This window comes from Schistocerca americana, chromosome 1 (assembly GCF_021461395.2).
Source record: "Schistocerca americana isolate TAMUIC-IGC-003095 chromosome 1, iqSchAmer2.1, whole genome shotgun sequence".
NCBI classification, from domain to species: Eukaryota; Metazoa; Arthropoda; class Insecta; order Orthoptera; family Acrididae; genus Schistocerca; species Schistocerca americana.
The window spans coordinates 1,083,498,506-1,083,521,800 of NC_060119.1; the positions used below are offsets into that span (position 1 = coordinate 1,083,498,506).

At 44.3% G+C, this 23,295-nt stretch overlaps 1 protein-coding gene across 3 annotated transcripts in view; it reads left to right on the plus strand.

Annotated features, from left to right (window-relative positions):
- Positions 1–462: 462 nt before the first annotated feature.
- Positions 463–23,295, plus strand: part of LOC124550226 (solute carrier organic anion transporter family member 74D-like) — a 137,705-nt gene continuing 114,872 nt past the window's right edge. For all 3 annotated transcript variants that reach the window (XR_006967720.1, XM_047125296.1, XM_047125297.1), the window contains exons 1-3: positions 463–650; positions 4,000–4,147; positions 7,785–8,004. Coding sequence is in view for 2 of the 3 variants with exons in the window: in XM_047125296.1 (XP_046981252.1) it covers positions 4,043–4,147; positions 7,785–8,004 (325 nt within the window). In the remaining variant the exon portion in view is untranslated. The remainder of the gene's footprint in view (positions 651–3,999; positions 4,148–7,784; positions 8,005–23,295) is intronic.

Below are 23,295 nucleotides of genomic sequence, written 5' to 3' on the forward strand. Positions count from 1 at the left end.
TATGGGACTTAACTGCTAAGGTCATCAGTCCCTAAGCTTACACACTACTTAACCTAAATTATCCTAAGGACAAACACACACACCCATGCCCGTGGGAGGACTCGAACCTCCGCCGGGACCAGTCGCACAGTCCATGAGAGCAGCGCCCTAGACCGCTCGGCTAATCCCACGCGGCAAACAGTATTTTCTATAAAATATCTGCTTACATTGTCGTTAGAGTTCGATATTAAGCCGCAGCTCCCTTCCGTGTGTTCCAAAACGACAAAAGTGTGCTGAACTCCTCTGGTTCATTAGTTGTCAAGTTTATTCGTCGCCTGCTCGCAAAATGTCTGACGTCAGACAACTGTAGCATTACCCGTGAGACCGTTTAGTCTGTAGGGTTGTGTGGGTGCGAGCTTGTTGCTGCCAAGTTCGCTTAACTGACGTGGCTAAAGGCGTACACAGTGCCAAGGCTAGCGGAGCCAACGGCAGACGTCGCGGGCCAGTCACACGCCGCACGTCGAAGCCTTCTCGTCCGATGACGCTCCGCCACGGCGCAAATTCGTCACGCATATCGCTGTTACCATACGATTGTTAGGTGTCCCGCCTCTCAGAATCTGCGACGCTGTTTACGGAGGTCTCTTTGCTACCGGCGTTCAGGACAAACTCAGGTATGTGCTTCTTATTGCTATTTTTTTAAGCTGAGTAGTGCGTGAAAGAGCCCATGCTTTGAACGATACGTTTATAAGGATAAGCTGAATCAGCTCTATGCCACTACAATAATGCACACGAACATAATTTAGTGTCCAGGTTCTGACATACCCCACCACCTAAAGCTAGACATACAGCTGCGACAGTGCTTTTAAAATTACTGCAGCATGTAACGTTACGACAGCAGAAGTAAGTAGAATTTATTAAATATTTGGTAGCTGAAGATGGCGCCTTATTGTGGGTAGTAGTAGTAGTAGTAGTAGTACTAGCTTTATTCATCCGTAGATCTCTTTTTACAAGGATATAGGACACGTCAAACTATTTTCAAATTTAGATCAATTTAAAATAAGCTAATTCGTATAAACATATATTTACAGACTTCTAGTTAGAGACAATCATTAGATTTACTCCTGGTATACAATACTTTTTTTACAAATAACTTATTAAATAATGTAATGCCACATTGTTCACTCAAACCTCACTACCAGTCACTGAACACACTATGCAAACATTGTTTCATAACACTTCACTCATTACACACACACTGGTGATCTCTGGCCCAATTTCTGTACCGAAACTTCCCATTTGCTATCCTGAAAAACTGAGTCAGCATTCCTCCATAATGAGTGAGATGTTGAGCTCAGAAAGCGGAAGAAGTGTTAGTATTGTGCTATCCATAGTTTGGGGGTAAGTATTTCTAGAAAGGAAAAAAGCGTGTGGTTCTAGACGTAAGGCAAACTGCCGAATGACTTGTATCTCACGCACATATTTTCGTCAAGAACAGACAAGTGCTTCAAAATTGCCACAAAAGATGCTACAAACCAAACTGGTTCACAAACTGGCCCTTATATAAACGAAAAACGATGAGAAACTTATCACACACTACCGCCATTAGGATTTTTACAGAATAATACTGGCGAATTAAACAATCACAAAGTTTTAAACGTGGCAGTAAGTTCTGCATAACTAAAGAAAATAATTGAAATAATTTAATTGTTGAATTTCTAAAATACCTCATAAAAATTTGTGGAATTTTGTTTAAACAGTTGCCTTTGAAATTTGTAAAATTTAACTAAAATATGTAATATTTCAGTTTGCATTCGTTTAGATAATTCTAATGTAGAAGAAGTAGTAGTTTATATATCAATATATCTTTAAAGTCATGCTAAAGATTGTAAAAGTCAATAATGTTTACGTTTTGACTCATCACCAGAGTTAATTTCGTTCTTCATATTAGATGATTCAGAAAAGCCTGCAGCTATGTCATTCATGATTTAAATGATGGAAACTGCACCAGTTACTTATTTTTTGATGCTTAGCACAACACGTTTCGGTTTGTTTACATGAATATATTTGGTGATGTTTGGATGTGTGATTTTCTGCCTCTCTTGCGAATATTTTAATTTAGAAGGTATTATGCCTCCTCCATTATTCAGAATATCACAATATATTCTATATGATGAAGGAGGCGAAATACCTTATAATTTCAAAAAGTCGCAAGAGAGGAACTAAATCAGACATGCAAATATCGCCAAACATATTCATGTAAGCAATGTTCTTGAAAATGAGAATAAATTCTCGAAACGTGTTGCGCTAAGCATCAAAAAGTAAGTAACTGGTGTAGTTTTCATTATTTAAATCAACAAAGTCGCTTTAATTTATTTCCTTGAGATATCTGTATTGTAAATTTGTGTATTTTATTCCAAAATTTCAATGCATAGACAAATTTCTTTCCTTTTGGATTTGAAACGACAAGACTGACTGAACTGAAATACGTACAGGATGTTTCGATTGCATAATTTCGTAATTCAGCATAGAAGTAGACATAACGAGAACGGAGTGCATCACAAAATTCCCTTGAAAACGCTTAACATGCTTCTGTATGAACCTGGTATCGAGTACTTCATCATACAGCTGTCCCAACAAGCCAGGCACACGTGAAGGGCAGCAACAACATAAACGAAGGAAAAAGTGACTGCTCATGGTATTGCGACACTTCCTTTCAAACAACCAAATAAAGCCATATGACATTCCTGACAACGACGTGTGACTGGCTATAATGGTTCTACAGTTCACGTGGAGTGTTGCAGGTGGATATATGCTCTTGAGACGACCGTTACAGGACTATCATTTGCACTCACCTAGAATCTTCATACCATGCTCCCTGCCACCATAGGCAGCATGTTGTCATAGGCTCTTTGATAACTCACTTTTGACATTAAGTCGATCGCTGCGAATAAATGGGCTAGCTGGCAGTTGTCAAAGACTATTTAACTAACGATTTATGAAACCAAGGTTTTTTATTGAGCGCAGTTAGTAAAATGAATAAACCCGCCCAGAACGCCGGCCGGAGTGGCCGAGCGGTTCTAAGCACTACAGTCTGGAACCGCGCGACCGATACGGTCGCAGGTTCGAATCCTGCCTCGGGCATGGATGTGTGTGATGTCTTTAGGTTAGTTCGGTTTAAGTAGTTCTAAGTTCTAGGGGACTTATGACCTCAGCAGTTGAGTCCCATAGTGCTCAGAGCCATTTGAACCATTTGAACCCACCCAGAACGACTTACTTAAGTAACTGACAAGCATAGAGGAAACGGAGCAGAATGGAGTACAGTTACCAGTCCACATGGCTTGTCTGTGTTTAGAAGTACCTAGCGTTCTTGAGTTTACGTACGCTTTGACTATACCTCACAAGCATGAGACTAACTTTTCTTGCACTTGAGTGCATTTTAGGCTTAACTCCTATGACTGGTGACCTGATAGCCCTCCAACTCAGTGCATCTTTCTGCTTCAGAATTACGCGCATCGTTTAGTTTACCTTTTTGACTGACGTTACAGTATTTTGGTATCAAAAAGCTTCAGAAGTTTTATGGAACGGATGGCTGTAGCGTTGTCCTTTTACATCTAATGCAAATCTAGAGACATCAGTTAAACGTAAAAGGAAGAAGATAAGACATCGTGCCGCGCGGGGTAGCCGAACGGTCAGAGGCGTCTTGTCTCAGTCCACGGGGCTTTCCCCGTTGGAGGTTCGAATCCTCCCTCGGTTATGGGTGTGTTTGTCGTCCTTGGATTAAGTTAGTTGAAGTTAGATTAAGTGGTGTGTAAGCTTAGGGACTGATGACCTCAGCAGTTTGGTCCCATAAGACCTTACCCCAAATTTCCAAATAAGGCATTATATTAGGTAAAATGGAGCATTTAATACACGACTAATGAAAGTGAAGACTTCAAAAAATTCTGACCATTCTAAAGGTAACTTTTCAGCGGCTAAAGTAGAATTTTGCATTCTACTGTATATTAATAGCTCTATTTTCAGGTCGAGTGAACACATGCTACTGCTGCCGCAGAGTTGAGGCCTGATGGCAGCGGAAAGTGGCTGCGACGACCGGTCAGAGGGTCACACTGCGCCTCGCACACCGATTCCGCTAGTGGATCCACAGCTTCGAGAAGCGTCTGCGACAGAGGTAACAGCAGCTGTACTGCAGTATTTACCTTGCGAAAGCTCTGTAAAAGGCTTAATACTATAGCTCAGAAGGAAACACTTACTGGTGAAAGTGACAATGTCAGTGCAACAAGAGCTGATCTCGGTATCGTTCTAAGTGTGTCGATGTTTACAAGTGCTGTGATCCAGCAATAATAAGCTTATGAAACCAACTTCCATTTATTACCAAAAAACGTTCGTTTGCCGACAGATAATTTTGTGCAGCTTAGAAGAACTGAATAAACTACCTCAATCTGACTGTCAATGAGAGTCCATAACTTCGTGGACATGACTGACGCTAGAGACGACTCACGCCGAAGTTCGACTGTGTAGAGGAATTGGTTGCGTAGCTGGCCGGAGTGCACGGTGACGCCCTGGGAAAAGAATCTGCTGGGGTCGGCGCATGAAGTTCGGTGGCGCGGCTTGTTCAGTTGTTTACTTCTGTCGGCACCCCATTCGGGTTAAAGGAAGATACCGAAGCAATTCAGAGGCTGGCTGCTAGGTTTGTTATCGGTAGGTTCAGTCAATACGCGAGTATTTCAGAGATGCTTCATGAACTCAAATAGGAATCCTTGAAGGGAAGACGACGTGGAACATTATTAAGAAAATTTAGAGAACCACCGTTAGAAGCTGACTGCAGAACGATTCTAGTGCCGCCAACATACAGTTCGTGGAGTACCGAAAAGACAAGGTAAGAGGAATCAGAGCTCCGACTGCGGCATATAGTTAGTTACTTTACCCCCCCCCCCCCCCACCCTGTCTGAGAGAGGAACAGAAAAGGAAAAGACTAGTAGTGGTACAACGTACCCTCCGCCATGCACAATATCGTGGCTTGCGGAGTATTTGTGCAGCTATAGATGTCGACGCAAGACGGCATCGTGAGAGTCGGGTGTCTTCTGTCTAACAGTGTCCTTGCGAATTGCTATTGACTTGCGCTCCCAAGGAATATTAATCTTTTGCGCCTTTTGAAACTGATTTAATAATGAAGTAATTCGGCCAATACACAACTCTTGCTCGGATTAAGGGGTCAGAGTTGAAAACTGATTATATATATACGACTGTCGAGATAAGTCTTGCCGGCCAGGGTGGCCGAGCGGTTCTAGGCCGTACAGCTTGGAACCGCGCGACGCTACGGTCGCAGGTTCGAATCCTGCCTCGGGCATGGATGTGTGTGATGTCCTTCGGTTAGTTAAGTTTAAATTGTTCTAAGTTCTAGGGGACTGATGACCTCAGACGTTAAGTCCCATAGTGCTTAGAGCCATTTGAACAATTTTTGATAAGTCTTCTCCATGTCACTCAGGTTATCTTTAAAATAAATAAACTGAACAGCCCTTCAGAAATTTTTACGTCAAGTCTTATCAGTGTCTAATATTTCAAAGTACATCTGGACTTCATGTCTACCTCGTATACAGAGGACTGACGAAGACACTTGAAAATGGCTCTGCCGATTGAAACTAGCTGGTTGGGTTAATAAATTATAGCGCAGAACTATCTTAGCAGGCAAGATGGTTTACTTCCGGTATATGACGATTGTCGGACCGGAAAAAATTAATAAATTTGTATTTTCCTTAACAGATAATACAGAATTTTATGAGGAACCTTAGAATTTGGAGTGTCAGCAAAACGGCAACTGTTACGTCAGTACATCGACAGGAATGATGACAGGAATGACATACCACTTATGTTTTTTAACTGAAAAACTTCCACACCGACATTTATACAATCTACGGATCTATTGATAATGTGATTTGTTACGATCTCAATCGGGGAAAGAAACAAACTGCATGAAATACTTCAACATGGGCCAGAAAACTGGAGCACTCGTGCTTGTACAGTCAGGGATTGAAACTGAGGATCTTGTCATTGAGTAAGAAAATTCTGTTAGTCCTGTTTCATTTGTCTAATGATTTCCGAGTTTGTTTTTGATTCTGCATTAGAAGCGAATAACGGTGGTTTGTTTAGCGAAATATATACCTCATATTTATTAGTTTTCTTTCACCGCCGCGCGGGATTAGCCGAGCGGTCTGCGGCGCTGCAGTCATGGACTGTGCGGCTGGTCCCTGCGGAGGTTCGAGTCCTCCCTCGGGCATGGGTGTGTGTGTTCGTCCTTAGGATAATTTAGGTTAAGTAGTGTGTAAGCTAAGGGACTGATGACCTTAGCAGTTAAGCCTCATAAGATTTCACATACATTTGAACATTTCGTTCACCCAAAGGGTAAACATATTAAACCGGGAGACTTCCAAAATATCTGTACGTAAACGCTCGTTTTGGCAGAATAACTCACCGCCATAAAACATGAAACGTCCAAAAGACACTATGTGAGACCATGCATTGGCTGTTTAGGCAACCCTTGTCTGAAAACGTCACCCGACGTCGAAATTATAGGCGCTGGTGCCAGCGCCTGCCATTAGCCCACAACTTTGGCACCAACGTCACTATACACCAAAGAACATTGGAGATTTTAGAGGGTTTCAGGAGAAAAATAAACTGTGGATGGGAATCGTCGTCCGAAACTGTCATCCACCGAGAGAAGAGAGCATCGCATTTATGGGAGACAGCGTCTTATTACGTAACAATTGGGTCCATCTTCTCCACTGGCGATCGCGGCAATCAGTCGCGATCACTGAGTAACAAACAACATTGCGAGACGTTCCGCCTGAGGTCCGTCAGTGTATAGAGTCGCGTTAGCCTAACGGGTGGCCTAGTTACAGGCGCCGTCCAATAAATTCGACTCTTCGTATCGTCGTTGGATGACGTTGCTGGACACGGGTTCCTATCGTCAATTAGTTTCTCAAGACATCCTCTCCAGCCTCTTGAAGTTTGTCGCAAGATTTCAGCCACTCCCTGTCTATTTTTCTCACTCCATTTGAGGAATATGTGTTACAGAACTTAAAATTTCAGATCGTTTAATCACTCAGACGAAGGATTGCAACTTGGTCAAGCTTAAAAAGCAAGTGATTGACTACTTTTACACTCACTGTACATCTAACACTTGTAGCACTGAATACAGCATACGGAGTGTTCCAGAAGGAAGGGCCAATATTCAAGGATATGACAGGAACGATCTTTCAAAGCAAAGAAGACTAGTAAACATGGCTCTAAAAGCATACATTAAGAGCTATGACCACTTGTTCAGCAGAAGGTATGTGTTTCACAGTTGTGAAGATAAACAATTGCTCATAGCTCTTGAGGTATGCATTTTAGAGCGCGTTCTTACAGGTCACGTTTTCTTGTTGTGGTCCATACTGCCACATCTCATACGGGGAAAAAAAGTTTTCAGTAGGAGAAATTTGTTTCACAGCATAAAAAAAATGAAGATCAGAGCTCTTCAGGTATGCATTTTAGAGCGCTTTTTTACAGTTAAGGTATGCATTTAGAGCCCATGTTCTTCTAGACTTCTTTGCTTCTAATGATCGTCCCGGTCATATCCTTGAATACTGACCATTCCTCCTGGGACACCCTGTATAGCGGTATACAAACTATCAATGTCGCCCTTGTTTTACGAAATTTGTTTGCTGTTCCTGTTAGTTTAAATAAGGATCAACCTAGAACCGTTATGTGACACGTGTTAATCACGTGTTCCTACTGACAGTCACCACAAGATTGCTTTTGTTGCGCAGCCTTCGGAACACGAGGCACATTCACCAGATCAAGACGAGCACGGCCTCGTGTGTGGCTTATCTGGGTGGACTCCCAGTTGGCTCCAACGCTTCGCCACTGTTAACACGTACACTGTGTTATGGGGTCTGCTCGGTATGGCCGAAATAGCTATCAACTCCTACCTCGCCGCTATCATCAACACTCTCGAGAAATCCTTCGAGCTGACCACCACTACTTCAGGTACGTTTTTGCACTTTTGATCCAAAGTAGGACAGACGAATGTGCTTAACTTTGAAATCATCACTGCTTTTAATGTCTTACGATCTTCCATCTGTTATCTTGCGCTATTGTTACCCTATCTGCGTACCTTCTTCAGTAGTATCCTTAATAATATGTTATGCGTATTTTTCTACCTGTACAGTTTCTACCTAATAATGCCTGTTGCATCGCCAAGTTAACCATTCCTGTCTGCCATAGCAGATGTCCTAAAACTCGTACGTCTCACTGATTGGATTTTAACGTTGAATTATTTTGCTTATTCTTTCTAGTATGGTACCTCTTCATTTAGCACATTGTATGTTCACTTGATTTTTGTCGGCTTACTGGTAACACCACATTTCAAATATTAGTTTTTTCTTGTCAAGTGTTCCTATACACTCATTCCACTTCGATACAGTCCTATGGCTTGGATCTACATTTTTTACCTGTGTCCCTTACTTTCACTTTGATACATAATTTTGTTTCATAGATGGCAGAATTCTCTGGCTCCGGTGTTTAACAAATCGCTGTTGGCCTTTCTACTACTCCACATCAATGATAACGAGAGTAATTTCTACGTCCTACTTTTTCGTAACGAGGCAGGCCATTTGTGACTGTATGATGATAATGAAAGGCCTTAATAAAAGAGTGTAACTTGGTTTAACTTTCCTTAATTACGTATGTGTCTAGTAGAAAGCCTCACAGCTATCGCATCGCCTAATTGCTATTTTGACACTTCGTGGTATTTGCTTAAATTTCAGGAAAGATACGACTGCCGGAAAGCAGCAAATATGCTCGACGACTTGTAGTTACGATTTTCTAAGCTTATTTCACACATTTTTATAAGCTACGACTGCAACAAAAGATTAATGTGTTTCCCTTTTTATACGCATTTCAGTAAACTAGTAACGAGTGTGCTACTTGTAAAATGATTGAAAGTTCTGACAACTTGTAGTGTTACACGAAATAATTCCCAAGTCCGTTAAACAACCTGCGGAAGATATTTTAAGTCCGCGAACTCATACAAGGATTAAAAAAAGCTTGATGACCAGAGCTGGGATTTGTAAAATCTTAATGCACTAGATTTTTCTCAGTCGGCGAGGACATAAACAAATATAACAACTCCTTAGAAATGTCGCACGAAAACTCAACATTTTTGGGAGTGACAGATGAATCGTACACCAGCAAGGTTCCACTAGCTGTCACAGATCTTATATCTCCATGACTGTATACAGCAGACTGAACGCGACAAATGTGGTCAGACTTGAGGAATTTGTAAAATCCTCTAATTAATAACTCAAGCACACCAAAAGACAAAAGTCGGACATACGTTGTCTGGACTTTCTTCTTTCTTTCGAGAAATAAGTAAAAAAAAATTCGATCAGGGAGGTCTCATGTCGGGGCAAGATTAGGAACAATGTAGATGCCACCACATAAACCTATTAATTTTATTAACATTCTTCCAAATAATATAAAGAGACAACACAACAATAGGATTTTTGTATTTCTTTATTTATGGTACGTGGAGTTCAAAACTCATATACTCCATTTCCGAAGAAGTCCGATCCAAATCTCAAAAATTCTCGAGAAAATCGACTTTGAAGTTCATCAGCCACGTTTCAGTACGGTACATATTTTTCTACTAGTCCTGGCTCTGTGGTACAGTGGTCGCTCCCTGTGTGGGCCTGATTTAGATTGCACGTGGAATCAAATTTTTACACAATTGTGAAACGTAGAGTATGTAAAGCAAACTGAACTTGTAGTCGCTAGATCGAGTCTCGTTTCGGTCGGAATTTTTTTCTGCTTTTTTTCCGTTCAGCTCGATTACCTACATCATTTATACATAAAATTCATCAAATGCACTGGCATCCAAAATTAAAATAGCAAACAGAAATTTTGCAAAGTTGCGTTTATTTTGGCCAAAACAGTATAACAGGTGATTGAGAAGTAAAAACAATGACCCACCAGGTTAGCTGAGCGCGCTAACGCGCTGCTTCCTGGACTCGGGTAGGCGCACCGGCCCCGGATCGAATCCGCCTGGCGGATTAACGACGAGGGGAGGTGTGCTGGCCAGCCTGGATGTGGTTTTTAGGCAGTTTACCACATCCCACCAGGTGAATACCGGGCTGGTCCCCACGTCCCGCCTCAGATACACGGCTCGCAGACATCTGAACACTTTCGCACTATTCCATGGATTACACTTGTCGCAGATAGTTGGGGTACACTAATTCCTTCCAGGGGGGAACGGGGTGGCGGCAGGAAGGACATCCGGCCACCCCTTCCACTAACATTGCCACATCCGATTAACCATGCCGACCCTGCGTATCCGCGGGAAAAACGGCACAAGCAAGAGAAAAGAAAGAAAGAAAGTGAAGTAAAAACAATACAGAACGTAATCAACTGAAGCATCCCTAATAGTTCGGCGCTATGCCGGCCGGGGTGGCCGAGCGGTTCTAGGCGCTACAGTCTGGAACCTCGTGACCGCTATGGTCGCAGGTTCGAATCCTGCCTCGGGCATGGATGTGTGTGATGTCCTTAGGTTAGTTAGGTTTAATTAGTTCTAAGTTCTTGGGGACTGATGACCACAGATGTTAAGTCCCATAGTGCTCAGAGCCATTTGAACCATTTTTGAACGGATGACCTTAGAAGTTAAGTCCCATAGTGCTCAGAGTCAGTTCGGCGCTAGCGGCCGTGCGAAGCGGAGGTCCGATACTTCCGCCTGTGCGGCGTGTGCGAGTGTTTGTTTACTTGTGGACTTGGTCTGCGCGCGGGCTAGTAACAACAATCATGGCGAACAAATACAGGAAAACTACACTACGATTCAATTTCTGCAAAGACTACGAACGACCAAAGGCTTTAGCAGTGGAACGATTCATTCGAGAGGAAGTCAAGATACCGCCAAACGATATTGTCGGAATTCACCTGTCCATCGTTAGTCCCATGGTGTATGTTAAGATTGTAAATGATGCGGCGTGTGAGAGAATTCTACAGGCGACAAAAGCAGGTCTCCGATTTTGCCATAGTGACGGGAATGTCGGCACGGTAACTGTAGAACATGCTGGCCTGGGTGTACGGACAATACGTGTTTTTGAGCTGCCATTTGAGCTCCCGGCTGAAGAAGTTCGCCACGTACCCCCGTTCTTAACGGAGTGCGACAGATCACTATTGATCTTCAGAAGCATGTACCGTCCTATCTGACAATTGGTGGTTGTCGGGCGGTGGTGATTTACGATGGTCAACCACGTACATGTTCTGGCTGTGGCCAGGAGGGACACCTCAGGTCGAACTGTATGCAACGGCGGATTACGCAACTGCCTTCAGATGTGCGGGAGCCGTCGCCAGCGATGACAGTACTACCGATCACCTATGCCAAAGCCCTCACTGCGTCCGCTGATGACCGAAAGGATACAGCCCCGGTGGAAGATCAAGATGGCGCTCTCCGAAACCTTGTCGCAGACGTCGGGATGACAGAGGATGCTGCTCCATCGAGCATACAACCTACGGCGACAACATCAGATGAGACCGAACTCCCACCAAGCACACCGATAGTACAAGAAACAGTTTCAGCCACTACGGATGCTGTTCCGTCTGGAACGCACTCTGAGACGACAACATTAGTTTCGACCGAACTCCCATCAAGTACAACGATGGGACTCGAAACACTTCCAGTTCCTACGGATGCTTTTCTGTCGGGCAGCCGTGATTCCCTACAATCTGAGGACATGGAAGGAAGATCACGCAAACAACGTTCCTCGAAAAGGAGGAAACGGCGGCGTCGCACGACATCTCCTCGGGATGACTCCCCTTGCCCCGAATACGATGTGCCTGTGGACCAAGACGACACAACAGCCTCTATGAAACAGGATGAGGCAATGGGAACTGTTTGATCAGACCCACAGCGATCTGTCACATTGACGGTACCGGGACGTGGTGATGCTGAAGAGGAATCACAGCCAGTTGGCTCTCCAGACGCAGATGCTGTGACTATGGACACGAATATATCACAGCCTGAATAGATGTGGTATGACGATATTGAGGAGGCGCCGGACGTCATACAGAGGCAGCCGGCACTCACGTATACGGCCTAATAATTACTGAAGGTGAAGGGAGACGGGCGAGAGAACGTCTTCTAACTCAGCCCCCAGCGCCGATGCAGGGAGATGTTGTTGCGCCTCGACAGAGTGGGATTCAACGCCATGCGAATCGTATTGCGACATTAAATATAAATGACGTGCGTTCACCGGCCAAAATACACCTACTGAAGGAAACGATTTGGGCATCTGATGTGGATATTGCTTTGCTGCAGGAAGTTCACATAGCTGTACCCCCATACATCGCAGGCTACCAATCCTATTCGTCACATGGAGATCACAATGGGAGTGGGGTGGCAGTTTACGTGCGAAATGGCTTCCCAGTGGAAAACGTGTGTTATCTTCCGTCGGCCAGGGGAATGGCTTTCACGAAGTTTGGGAGACGCATCATCAATCTTTATGCACCGTCGGGAAATAATCGGCGACGGGAAAGGGCGCGATTTTATGCAGAAGACATTGCTCCACTATTCCATGGACGTTATGAATGTGTAATAATTTGTGGAGATTTCAACTGTGTTCTCAGCCAGAACGACCAATGGCCGCAAGCAAACATCAGCCAGGAGTTGCGAATCGTTGTCAACGACCTTGTACTTAGTGACACGTGGGAATTACGAGATGGAGCTGCACCGGGATACAACTATGTGACAAGTCATTCGGCGAGCAGATTAGATCGCATTTATATCTCAGGGGCTTATGCAAATGGTGTCCAGGACGTGAAACGCTGGCCATTGGCATTTTCCGATCACAGCGCTTACATCTGTACGGTGCTTCTTCCCCGTAGACAGGTGTGGAACAGTAAGGCCCCGTGGAAACCAAACATTCAACATCTACATGATCCTGAATGCCGTCAACGGATCCTTGAGACATGGACGATGTGCGAGCGAAGGGTTGGAAGGTATACGACGATGCTTGATTGGTGGCTGACTTGTGCTAAACCGGCGCTTCGCCGTACGTTTATCTCATATAGCAGGGAGATGGCAGAATGGCGCCGCCGTACGACCGACTTTTATTTTGCAGCGCTGCGCGACCTGGATGACGGTCCGCCAGGACAGGACATCTGGATCGAACGCAAAAGGATAAATACTAAACTAGTGGCTCTAGCTCGGAAACATCTTCAGGGAACCATGGTGCGCGCCAGACGTCACGATACGATAAGGCACGAGATTCCTTCCATGCACCACGTCGTGAATGAACGAAAGCACCGACGACACGTTTTGGTACGGGAATTAATTACCCGCGAAGACTGAAGAGTGACGCGTCAAGCGGACATTGTCTCTGCATTCGTCGACCATTACCAACACATCTATCGGGAAGAAGCAGCCCATGTCGATGACCTCGACCGTACAGCCACGTACGTCTCCCGTACACTGACGGTGGAAGCCGCAGGAACCTTACTGGAAGCCATTAGCTGTGAGGAAGTACATGATGCGATCGCACAAGGTGCGTTGAATCGGTCCCCAGGCATTGATGGGCTTCCTGCTGAATTTTATCGAGAATTTCGCAACGAAATGGCACCGCGATGGACGGAAATGTACAACGAGATGTTAAATTCCGATGCGCCTCTTCCACCGGCTTTTATGGAAGGCCTCTTGGTGCCAGTGCATAAACCGAAGCCAGGAATTGGCTCTGAGCACTATGGGACACAACTGCTGAGGTCATTAGTCCCCTAGAACTTAGAACTAGTTAAACCTAACTAACCTAAGGACATCACAAACATCCATGCCCGAGGCAGGATTCGAACCTGCGACCGTAGCGGTCTTGCGGTTCCAGACTGCAGCGCCTTTAACCGCACGGCCACTTCGGCCGAAGCCAGGAATTAGGGTCACGCATTATCGCCCCATCACCCTGCTTAATGCCGACTGTAAGATCTTTGCTCGGTTGCTAGCGTCCCGATGTCGTACGTTAATTCGTAGCGTTCTCTCTCCAGAACAGACGACACCGGGTGGATCGGTGAATGTGCAAACAGCTACTGGCGAATGCCGTGATGTGATAGCGCTGGCGGAGGAGTGCCGGCTTAAAGCGGCGATGGTGGCGGTTGATTTTGACAGTGCTTTTGATAAGGTGCGCCACAACTATCTGTACGCTGTACTGGAACAAATGGGATTTCCAGACCGTTTTACTGGTCTCATTAGAAGGTTTTATGGGGGCACACAATCCTTGGTACGGGTTAATGGGCGTATAGCAGTGCCCATTCAAATTCGACGATCCATTCGCCGGGGCTGCCCTCTTTCGATGCTGCTGTTCGCGATAGCGTTGGAAGCATTAATTGGGAGGCTAACCAATTCTCTTTCTGGGATGGAACTACGGGGCTACACCTTCAAATGTCGTGCCTATGCGGACGACCTCCTGCTTCTCGTTCGTTCTGAGGAAGAGGTGAAGACGGTCCTTGAACTGTTGTTGGACCACAGTGTGACGGCGGGTAGTGCAGTGAACATGAACAAATCGGCGGCAATGCCGGTTGGAAGGGGCCTTACGCCGGAAGGAATCAGTCCGTTTCCTTACGTGCAACAATTCCGCTATCTCGGCATAGACTTTACCTCATCTGTAAAACATACCGCGGCAGTTAACTACCGACGTATTTTACAGACTACACGTACCATGGTCCGACAACATCTCCTACGGCGCCTTGATCCTTTGCAGCGAGTCGAGTATCTGAATACTTATGTGGTTTCTCGAATGGTGCATATTTCACAGATCCTGCCCCTACCACTCACGCTCGGACGTCGACTTCAATCAGCACTAGGCCCTCAACGTGCGATACGAAACGCTCACGCTCCCTACGGACAAGGGGGGACTCGGACTTACGAATGTCCACTGCCGAGCGACGGCGCTCCTTCTAGCCACGATGTACAAGCAATGGCGTAGCGGGCGTGATTCCCTTACATCCCGCCTACTGGATCTCCTGGTTCCAGCGTCCCTCACACCTCCGGCGGCGGTGGGAAACATTACGCCACATTTTGCGCATGTCTCAACATTTATAGTGGAACTTAGTTATACCAGAGACGAGCTTCCGCCCACGAGACCGCCATGCGCGAAGGATTTTTATGTTTGGCTGCTACGACGGATAAGTCGTAATGTCATTGAACTCAAACACCCCAGGTTGCATTGACCGAAGATTTGGAGACATGTGCACCAAAAATTCCTTCCTACCTTCGTTCGGGCACTGTGGTTCTCTGTCGCCTGTGGCAAGTTCAACACCAACCAACGGCTCCATGCAATTGAACTAGTTGACACTCCACTATGCCCAAAATGTCACCAAGTGGATGACGACCATCACCGCTTAACTTGTATCGCGGTGGACTACGTCTAGCTCCTAGGAATACAGATGGTGGCTTGCTACCTCCGTGTGATCCCGCAACATATTACACCTGCTTCCTTCTTACATCCGGTGAGTGACTACTTTCCGGCGACTAAATCACAGTCGATCATCTGGGTCAAAAGTTGGACGATCGCGTACCTCTATGGGGATGCTGCCAAGTCGCGACTTGACTTTTGGTATTTCTTGCAGGAAGCCCACAATGAGGTTCATAGATGGTCACACTATCGGAAAACCTTTGCCAACTATCTTCAGGCAGTCTTCCTTGACAACCCACGCAGTTGGGATGTGCCGGGTGCAGTCGGTGTGCACATTTGACAGCTGATAATGAACCTCACGCTTCTCTCACCCCTCAATATGTAATGCACATACTATACGATGAAATGACTACATGTTCCTTTTAACAGAGTGATCTTTATTGAAAATAAATAAATAAATAAAACAAAACAACATCCCTGTTCCTTGAAATTTGTGATTTGTTTTAAAATGATTTTTTTTTCTGTTTTTTTTTGGAGAGGATGCATATCATTTAGTGTTTGTGAACTGCCTAATTCTGTATCCAAATAGAATACCAATAAATAATAAAAAAAAGGTCGGTAGAGCACAAAAAAGTAAAGACTTGTCATGCAACAGACCCGGGTTCGATTCCCACTGCTCGCAATTTTTTTCCATTTTTTTTTCATTCCCCGCAATGTTATTAATTATAAAAAAAGTCAGCAAAAAAGCGGTCTCAGGCGCTGGTTAACAAAAAAAAAAAAAAAAAAAAAGCGCGCAACGCGCTGCTTCCTGGACTCGGGTAGGCGCACCGGCCCCGGATCGAATCCCCCTGGCGGATTCACGACGAGGGGCGGTGTGCTGGCCAGCCTGGATGTGGTTTTTAGGCAGTTTACCACATCCCACCAGGTGAATACGGTTCTGGTTCCCACGTCCCGCCTCAGATACACGGCTCGCAGACATCTGAACACTTTCACACTATTCCATGGATTACACGGGGTACACTAATTCCTTCCCGGGGGGTACGGGGTGACGGCAGGAAGGACATCCGGCCACCCCTTCCACTAACATTGCCACATCCGATTAACCATGCTGACCCTGCGTATCCGCGGGAAAAACGGCACAAGCAAAAGAAAAGAAAGAAAGAAAGTGAAGTAAAAACAATACAAAGAATACAGAACGTAATCAACTGAAGCATCCCTAACGGTAGACGAAAATATTCTTCGTTTTTTTTTCAACTTAAAGGATTCGCAAACACATTCTGACAGCTCGTCAATGTTGTCACTATGGGGTGTGACCACCTCTGTCACCAATGCAAGGCTGGCAGCAACGGGACAGCTATTAATGATGTCATCTGTCTCAAGTTGAGGCAATAATACACATTTTTCCTGCAGAACTGCTCACAAATCTGTGAGAGTGGTTGTTGGATGCTGACGTGATGCTGTGTTAGGTCGTTCATTATCGTCCATTAATACGAAGTCAAGGCCCACAGCACCACGCGATAACCACGCATGAGATCCAAGATCTACTCACGGTACCTGACAGCAGTTAAATCGTGCTAATTCACCTGTATAATTTCATGAAGAGTTGTTCGAGTGGTCAACATTCTCCCTGCCCACACCGTTAAGGATTTTCCTCGATATCGGCCTCATTCATAATGTTTGTGTCCCTAAATCGTGTTCCACGTGCCCTCAGAATGCAAATTAGTCGAGAATTGCTCTTCAGACCAAATCGGGACACATCTGTGAAAAGAACTTTGGGCCACCGTTCGACCATACAGGTGGCATGTTGACGGCTCCACTCTAGACGTTCCATTCTGTGAAGACACACCAGAGATAAACGGACAGTAGGTCTCTAACAATACAGGCCACTCTGCTAAAGCCTTCTGTACACAGTTTGCCTCCATACAGCATGTCCAGTGGATGCTGAGAGATGAGATGCCAGTTACAGTTCAGTCCTAAGGCGGTACCGTCGTGCCCTTACAGCCAAATAACGGTCCAGTCATTCTGATGTTACACGTGGTCGGACCTGTCCTGGTCTCCGAGATACAGTATCGGTCTCTATACAATGTCTCTATACAATAGAGAAACAACAGATCGATTCACATTAAGCCATGGGGGCAAATCAGTTTTCGACTCTCCTGCTTCCATTCTTCCCATGGCCCTCCACAGCAGCGAGTCTAGAGGCGTCTTCTCTGTACCATACTGCACCGTCAGTGACAGTGTACACAGCGTTTGTGGATGTGGGACTACCCTGGAAGCACTACCCTACTTGGTAGGTACCCTGACGTCATCGCTGGCGTGGTTGTCCGTTGATCGTAATGCCCTCTTCCGTGCAGAACGCGATCATAGCGACATCTGCTGACAGTTTGTGTGATTATGTCGTGAATTAATCACAGAACGGGGAAATAGCAGTTTGTTGCTTTAATTTTGGACACTATTGTGTATGCTAATAAAGAGAAATAATTTGTTGTCAGGTTTATGGAGGTATGTGGCATTATATGTCTACGTAGAGGTCACGTATTCACGTAAAAAACGGGCTGCTGATTTACGCACGCGGTGATGGCACCTTATAGCGACCCACTTGGGTTCCACAGGATTTACATCAGGCAAATCTGGTAGCCGAGACATCAACATTGACTTCACCATAATGCTCCTCAAACCACTGTAGCGCGATTCTGGCCCCGAGATGTGGACAATTAAACCGCTGAAAGATGACCGTCGGGGAAAGGATCAAGCGTGATGGGATGCAAGTGGTTCGCAGTTTCAGCCTGTATTTAATTACTGTCGCAGGTCGAAGGCAAATGCAGAAGAATGTTTATCAAAGCATATTACTGCTCTCACCAGCCTGCGTCCGTGGCGCGCTGTATATTTCGAGCTGCCATTCACCTCGATGATGGTGTTTGTGGAAATGACCATCGACCTAGTGCAGCAAAAATGTGATTCACAGGAAGAGCTGACATGTTTACATTTATCGACGATCGAATACCGATGGGCCCTTCCCCACTGCAGTCGTAGATGATAATGACGTTGGCTCAACATGTGAACACGTCGAGGTGGTCTGCTGAAGAGCTCCATGTTCAACAATGTACAACGAAATGTGTGCTCCGAAACACTTGTGCGTGCACCAGCATTGTGCTCTTTCGGCAGAGATGCTACAGATCATCATGTATCCTAATTTACAAAGCAGTCAAACCTCCGTACCGCATGTTTTATGAAGAGTCGTGGACGTCCAACCATTTGGTGCCGAGTGGTAGTTTCACTGTCATTCTACCTCTTTCTTACAGTAGCACGTGAATATTCGAACAGCTTCGCCGTTCACACGGTCAGCGTAATAATAACTTGCCCTTTGTCAAAGTCGCTAATCTCATGTATTTCTCAATATACAGGATATTTCTTCATCAGGGTGATCTCCCGTCCGTGTCTGCTCCGTTTATACACTACACAACACTGTTGCTGACGGTACGGGTAATGTAACTGATGATGATAAACAGAAGGCCGAAATTCTAAACCTAGCTTTCAAAAACTCGTTTACGATAGAGGACTGCAGCACCATTCCCCCTTTCAGTTATCGAAAAAACGAAAGGATGGCTGACATAGTGTTTAGTGTATCTGGGATTGTAAAACAGTTAAGATCCTTAGACGCCAGAAAGGCATCTGGCCCAGACAGTATCCCCGTAAGATTTTGTGTTGACTATGCTACAAATATAGCACCATTCTTATCCGTCATCTATCAGAGATCATTGGAAAGAAGGAAAGTTCCACGGGACTGGAAGAAGGCCCAGGTCATAGCAATTTACGAAAGGGGTAGAAAATCGGATGCACATAATTACCGACCAATTTCACTGACATCGATTTGTTTACAATCATGGAACATATTTTGTGTTCAGACATAATGACCTTTCTAGACTCTGAGAAGCTCATCTGCAGAAACGAACACGGTTTTAGGAAACAGCGGTCTGGCGAGACACAGCTGGCTCTCTTTGTGCATGATATACAACAGGCTCTAGATACCGGCTCCCAGGTTGATGCCATATTTCTCGACTTTCGAAAGGCGTTCAACTCAGTTCTGCACTGTCGCTTGCTACAAAAAGTGCGCGCTTACGGCCTATCCGATGTCATATGCGGTTGGATAGAAAGTTTTCTAATTGACAGAGAGCAGTATGTCGTCCTGAACGGGGTAACTTCAACAGAAACAAGAGTAACTTTAGGCGTGCCCTAGGGCAGCGTAATAGGACCTCTGCTTTTTACGATTTACATAAACGATCTGGTTGATGATATTGACAGCGGCCTTAAACTGTTTGCCGATGATGCTGCGGTCTACAAGAAAGTAGTATCACACGAAAGTTGTGAACAAATCAATGAGGATTTGCAGAAAATAAATGCGTGGTGTAATGACTGGCAGTTATCTCTCAATATTAGTAAGTGTAACCTACTGCGTATAACAAGGCGAAAATTCCCATTAATGTATGAGTACAAAATAAATGATCAGTCTTTGGAAGCGGTAACATCAGTCAAGTATCTGGGTGTGACTATTCGAAATGATCTCAAATGGAATGATGAGATTACACAAGTAACGGGTAAGGCGAATTCTAGATTGCGGTTTATTGGTAGAATCCTGAAGCGATGCAGTCCTTCAACAAAGAAAATACCTTATAATACGTTAGTTCGTCCAGTCTGTGAGTATTTTTCGCCTGTATGGGACCCTTACCAGTTGGGTCTGATTCAAGAGATTGAGAAAGTCCAAAGAAGAGCGGCAAGATTTGTGACTGCTACATTTAGCCATCGCGAGAGCGTTACAAATCTCATAGAAAGTTGGAAGTGGGACACACTTGCAGATAGACGACGCGCTAAACGGAAGGGACTGCTCACTAAATTCCGAAATTCAATCTTCGCCGAGGATGTAGAGCATATATTATTATTACCACCAACTTTCAAATCGCGTAATGATCATCATTCAAAGGTAAGGGAATTAAGAGCTCGTACTGAGGCGTTCAGACAGTCGTTTTTCCCTCGCGCGATCCGCGAGTGGAGCAGAGTGGGGGGGGGGGGAAGATGACTTTGGCGCGAATTGTGCCCTCCGCCACACAACGCTTGGTGGCTAGCGGAGTATATGTGTAGATGTAGATGTAGATTGTGTTAGGGCGTCACCAGCCCGCAACGCCACCAGCGGCATCAGGCGTCGCCAAGGGTAGTGGTCATAATGTTTACACACATTTACAGGCGCTGGCACCTATGACTTTGACGCTTTGTAACATCGTTGGATGACGTTTCCAGACATGGATTCTCAGATTTTATTTCTTTAGCCATCAGTCTTCTGACTGATTTGATGGCCCGCCACAAATTCCTCTCCTGTCTCAACCTCTTCATCTCAGAGTAGCACTTGCAACCTAAGTCCTCAGTTATTTGCTGGATGTATTCCAATCTCTATCTTCCTCTATACCTTTTGCCCTCTACAGCTCTCTCTAGTAGCACGGAAGTCATTCCCTAATGTCTTAATAGATGTCCTGTCATCCCACCCCTTTTCAGTGTTTTCCACATATTCCTTTCCTCTCCGATTCTGCGCAGAACTTCCTCGTTCCTTACCTTATCAGTCCATCTAATTTTCAACGTTCGTCCGTAGCACCACATCTGAAATGCTCCAATTCGCTTCTGTTCCGATTTTCCCACACTCCATGTTTCACTACCATAAAATGTTGTGCTTCAAACGTACATTCTTAGAAATTTCGTCCTCAAATTAAGGCCTGTGTTTGATTCTAGAAGACTTCTCTTGGCCAGGAATGCCCATCTCGTCTGCGCAAGTCTGCCTTCTATGTCCTCATTGCTCCTTCCATCATTAGTCATTTTGCTGCCTAGGTAGTAGAATTCCTTAAACTCATCTACTTCGTGACCATCATTCCTCATGTTAAGTGTCTCGCTGTTCTCATTTCTACTACTTCTCTTACTTTCGTCTTTCTTCGATTTACTCTCAGTCCACATTCTGCACTCAGTAGACTGTTCATACCATTCAGCATATGACGTAATTCGTTTTCACTTTCACTCCTCCCTACAAATTTTAGAAGTTTGTAACGGGAATTTTCGAATACCCTGAATACATCGTAGATATTTAAGACTTGAAAACGGAAATCATGTAGTTTCATTTCGTTGAAGCACCTGTGCCAGTGTTTTAGACATTTGATTCGAAGATGAGGTGCTATTCCGATAAATTGGTAGAAAATCGGCTGATAAGTGAAACTGATGTTAAATTTCCTCATAAACAGTATTACTATGTATTCTCAGAAATGGTGTCTAGTGGTTATAAACCAACCACAGTTTTACTTATACAGTGATGTCAGTATGAAAAGCTAATCAATATCACGTATATTTTTAAGTAGTTTTAAGCTGGTGCATGTCTGTCCTACAATGTGTAGGGGCTTGTTATAGAATTTCCTATTAAATAACTGTTAACCGTCATCCTTCGCTTGCAGCGAAAATAACCAACAAGGTCAAACTCTATTTCATAACTCCGTGTAACTTGTAACTTTGTAACTTTACCCTTAAACTAATTCTGTTTCGCATATTATATGTCACAAATTTTTTGATGAATGTAATATACATCGTTACGTCGCGGAATGCTTTCGGTTTTTATCTGATGGCGTAGGTGGCCAACCATGACAATTCACTGCATGCTGTTTCCTTTATATAGAATGTAATGTAAACTTGGCGTTTATTACTTTGATGTTGCCTTCCTCCGGTTCGTTACAATGTTACACAAAATTGTGAGCCTGTTAAATTAGCCGTAATTGACGTCATGTAGTGTAAACTGCTATGTGGTGGTACCTCTCAGCACTAGCTTCCGTTATATGTCAAATCCTGTCGTTATTTACTCTGTCGCAGAGTAGAGGTATTCATTACTATATGTTGACTTTGTACTGTATCCGTCAATATGGTAAAATTTTGAGAGAGATATTATTCTACAACATATTGTATAACATATATGTGACACAGTTGTGTAAGCATCGTATGCCCGGTTTCATAAGGTACGTACTCGTAATTTTTGTCATTGAACTGTGGCGTATGCCCTAATACATTTTTATCTGAATGTAAGTCTGTAACCTCGACATACTGGCGACATACTGGCGAAACTAGTGGTCCAGTAATTGTGTTAACAAAGCGATCTTGGCAAAACAAGAAAGACACCACAGTACAAGCTCCTAGAAATTGCCTTACAAGTGTCTTGTCTGTGATTTACTTCACGGATCTACAAATTTTCACAGAAACTTTCCAAAAAATTTAAGGAGGTAGCGGCCTTTGAACGCATGAAAAATAGATGATTTTCGTAATTTTTTCAATTAAAATAAAAAGTAATGCGAAATATGATAGTATAGTTTTATTCCTTACACTTTTGTCTTTAAGAAATCATTCTGGTGTCAACATCGGACGCTTTCTGTAACCGCTGCACCAGGTGGAAAGAGTCCTTGCAGCCTCAATATCGCTCATCGGTGGGACTTCCCGAAACTGTCGTATTGAACCTGTAACAAAATAATTTTGTATAAGTCATTTCCAATATAATTTCTTTCAACATATCTAGAATAATTGAAAAATATGAAGGTCTTAGAAGTTAAAATGTTCTGTGTTATTAGGCCGCATCATGTTTCTTCTAAAATATCGTCGTTTCGACCCCTCTGCTGGGATCTTCCCCAGGATCTACTGGTGTCCACTACTGCTAGAACACTGTCAGAGACGAGTGTCGAGTCCTATTATAAAGACGGAGTTTTCACGCGTTCGTGCTGGAGAAGTGATAGTATTGGTTAAAATTCATATGGCTACCATTGGTGGGCCATAGTCATAGGCCATTGTAACACATAAAAAAATATCTTTTACCATTTGAATG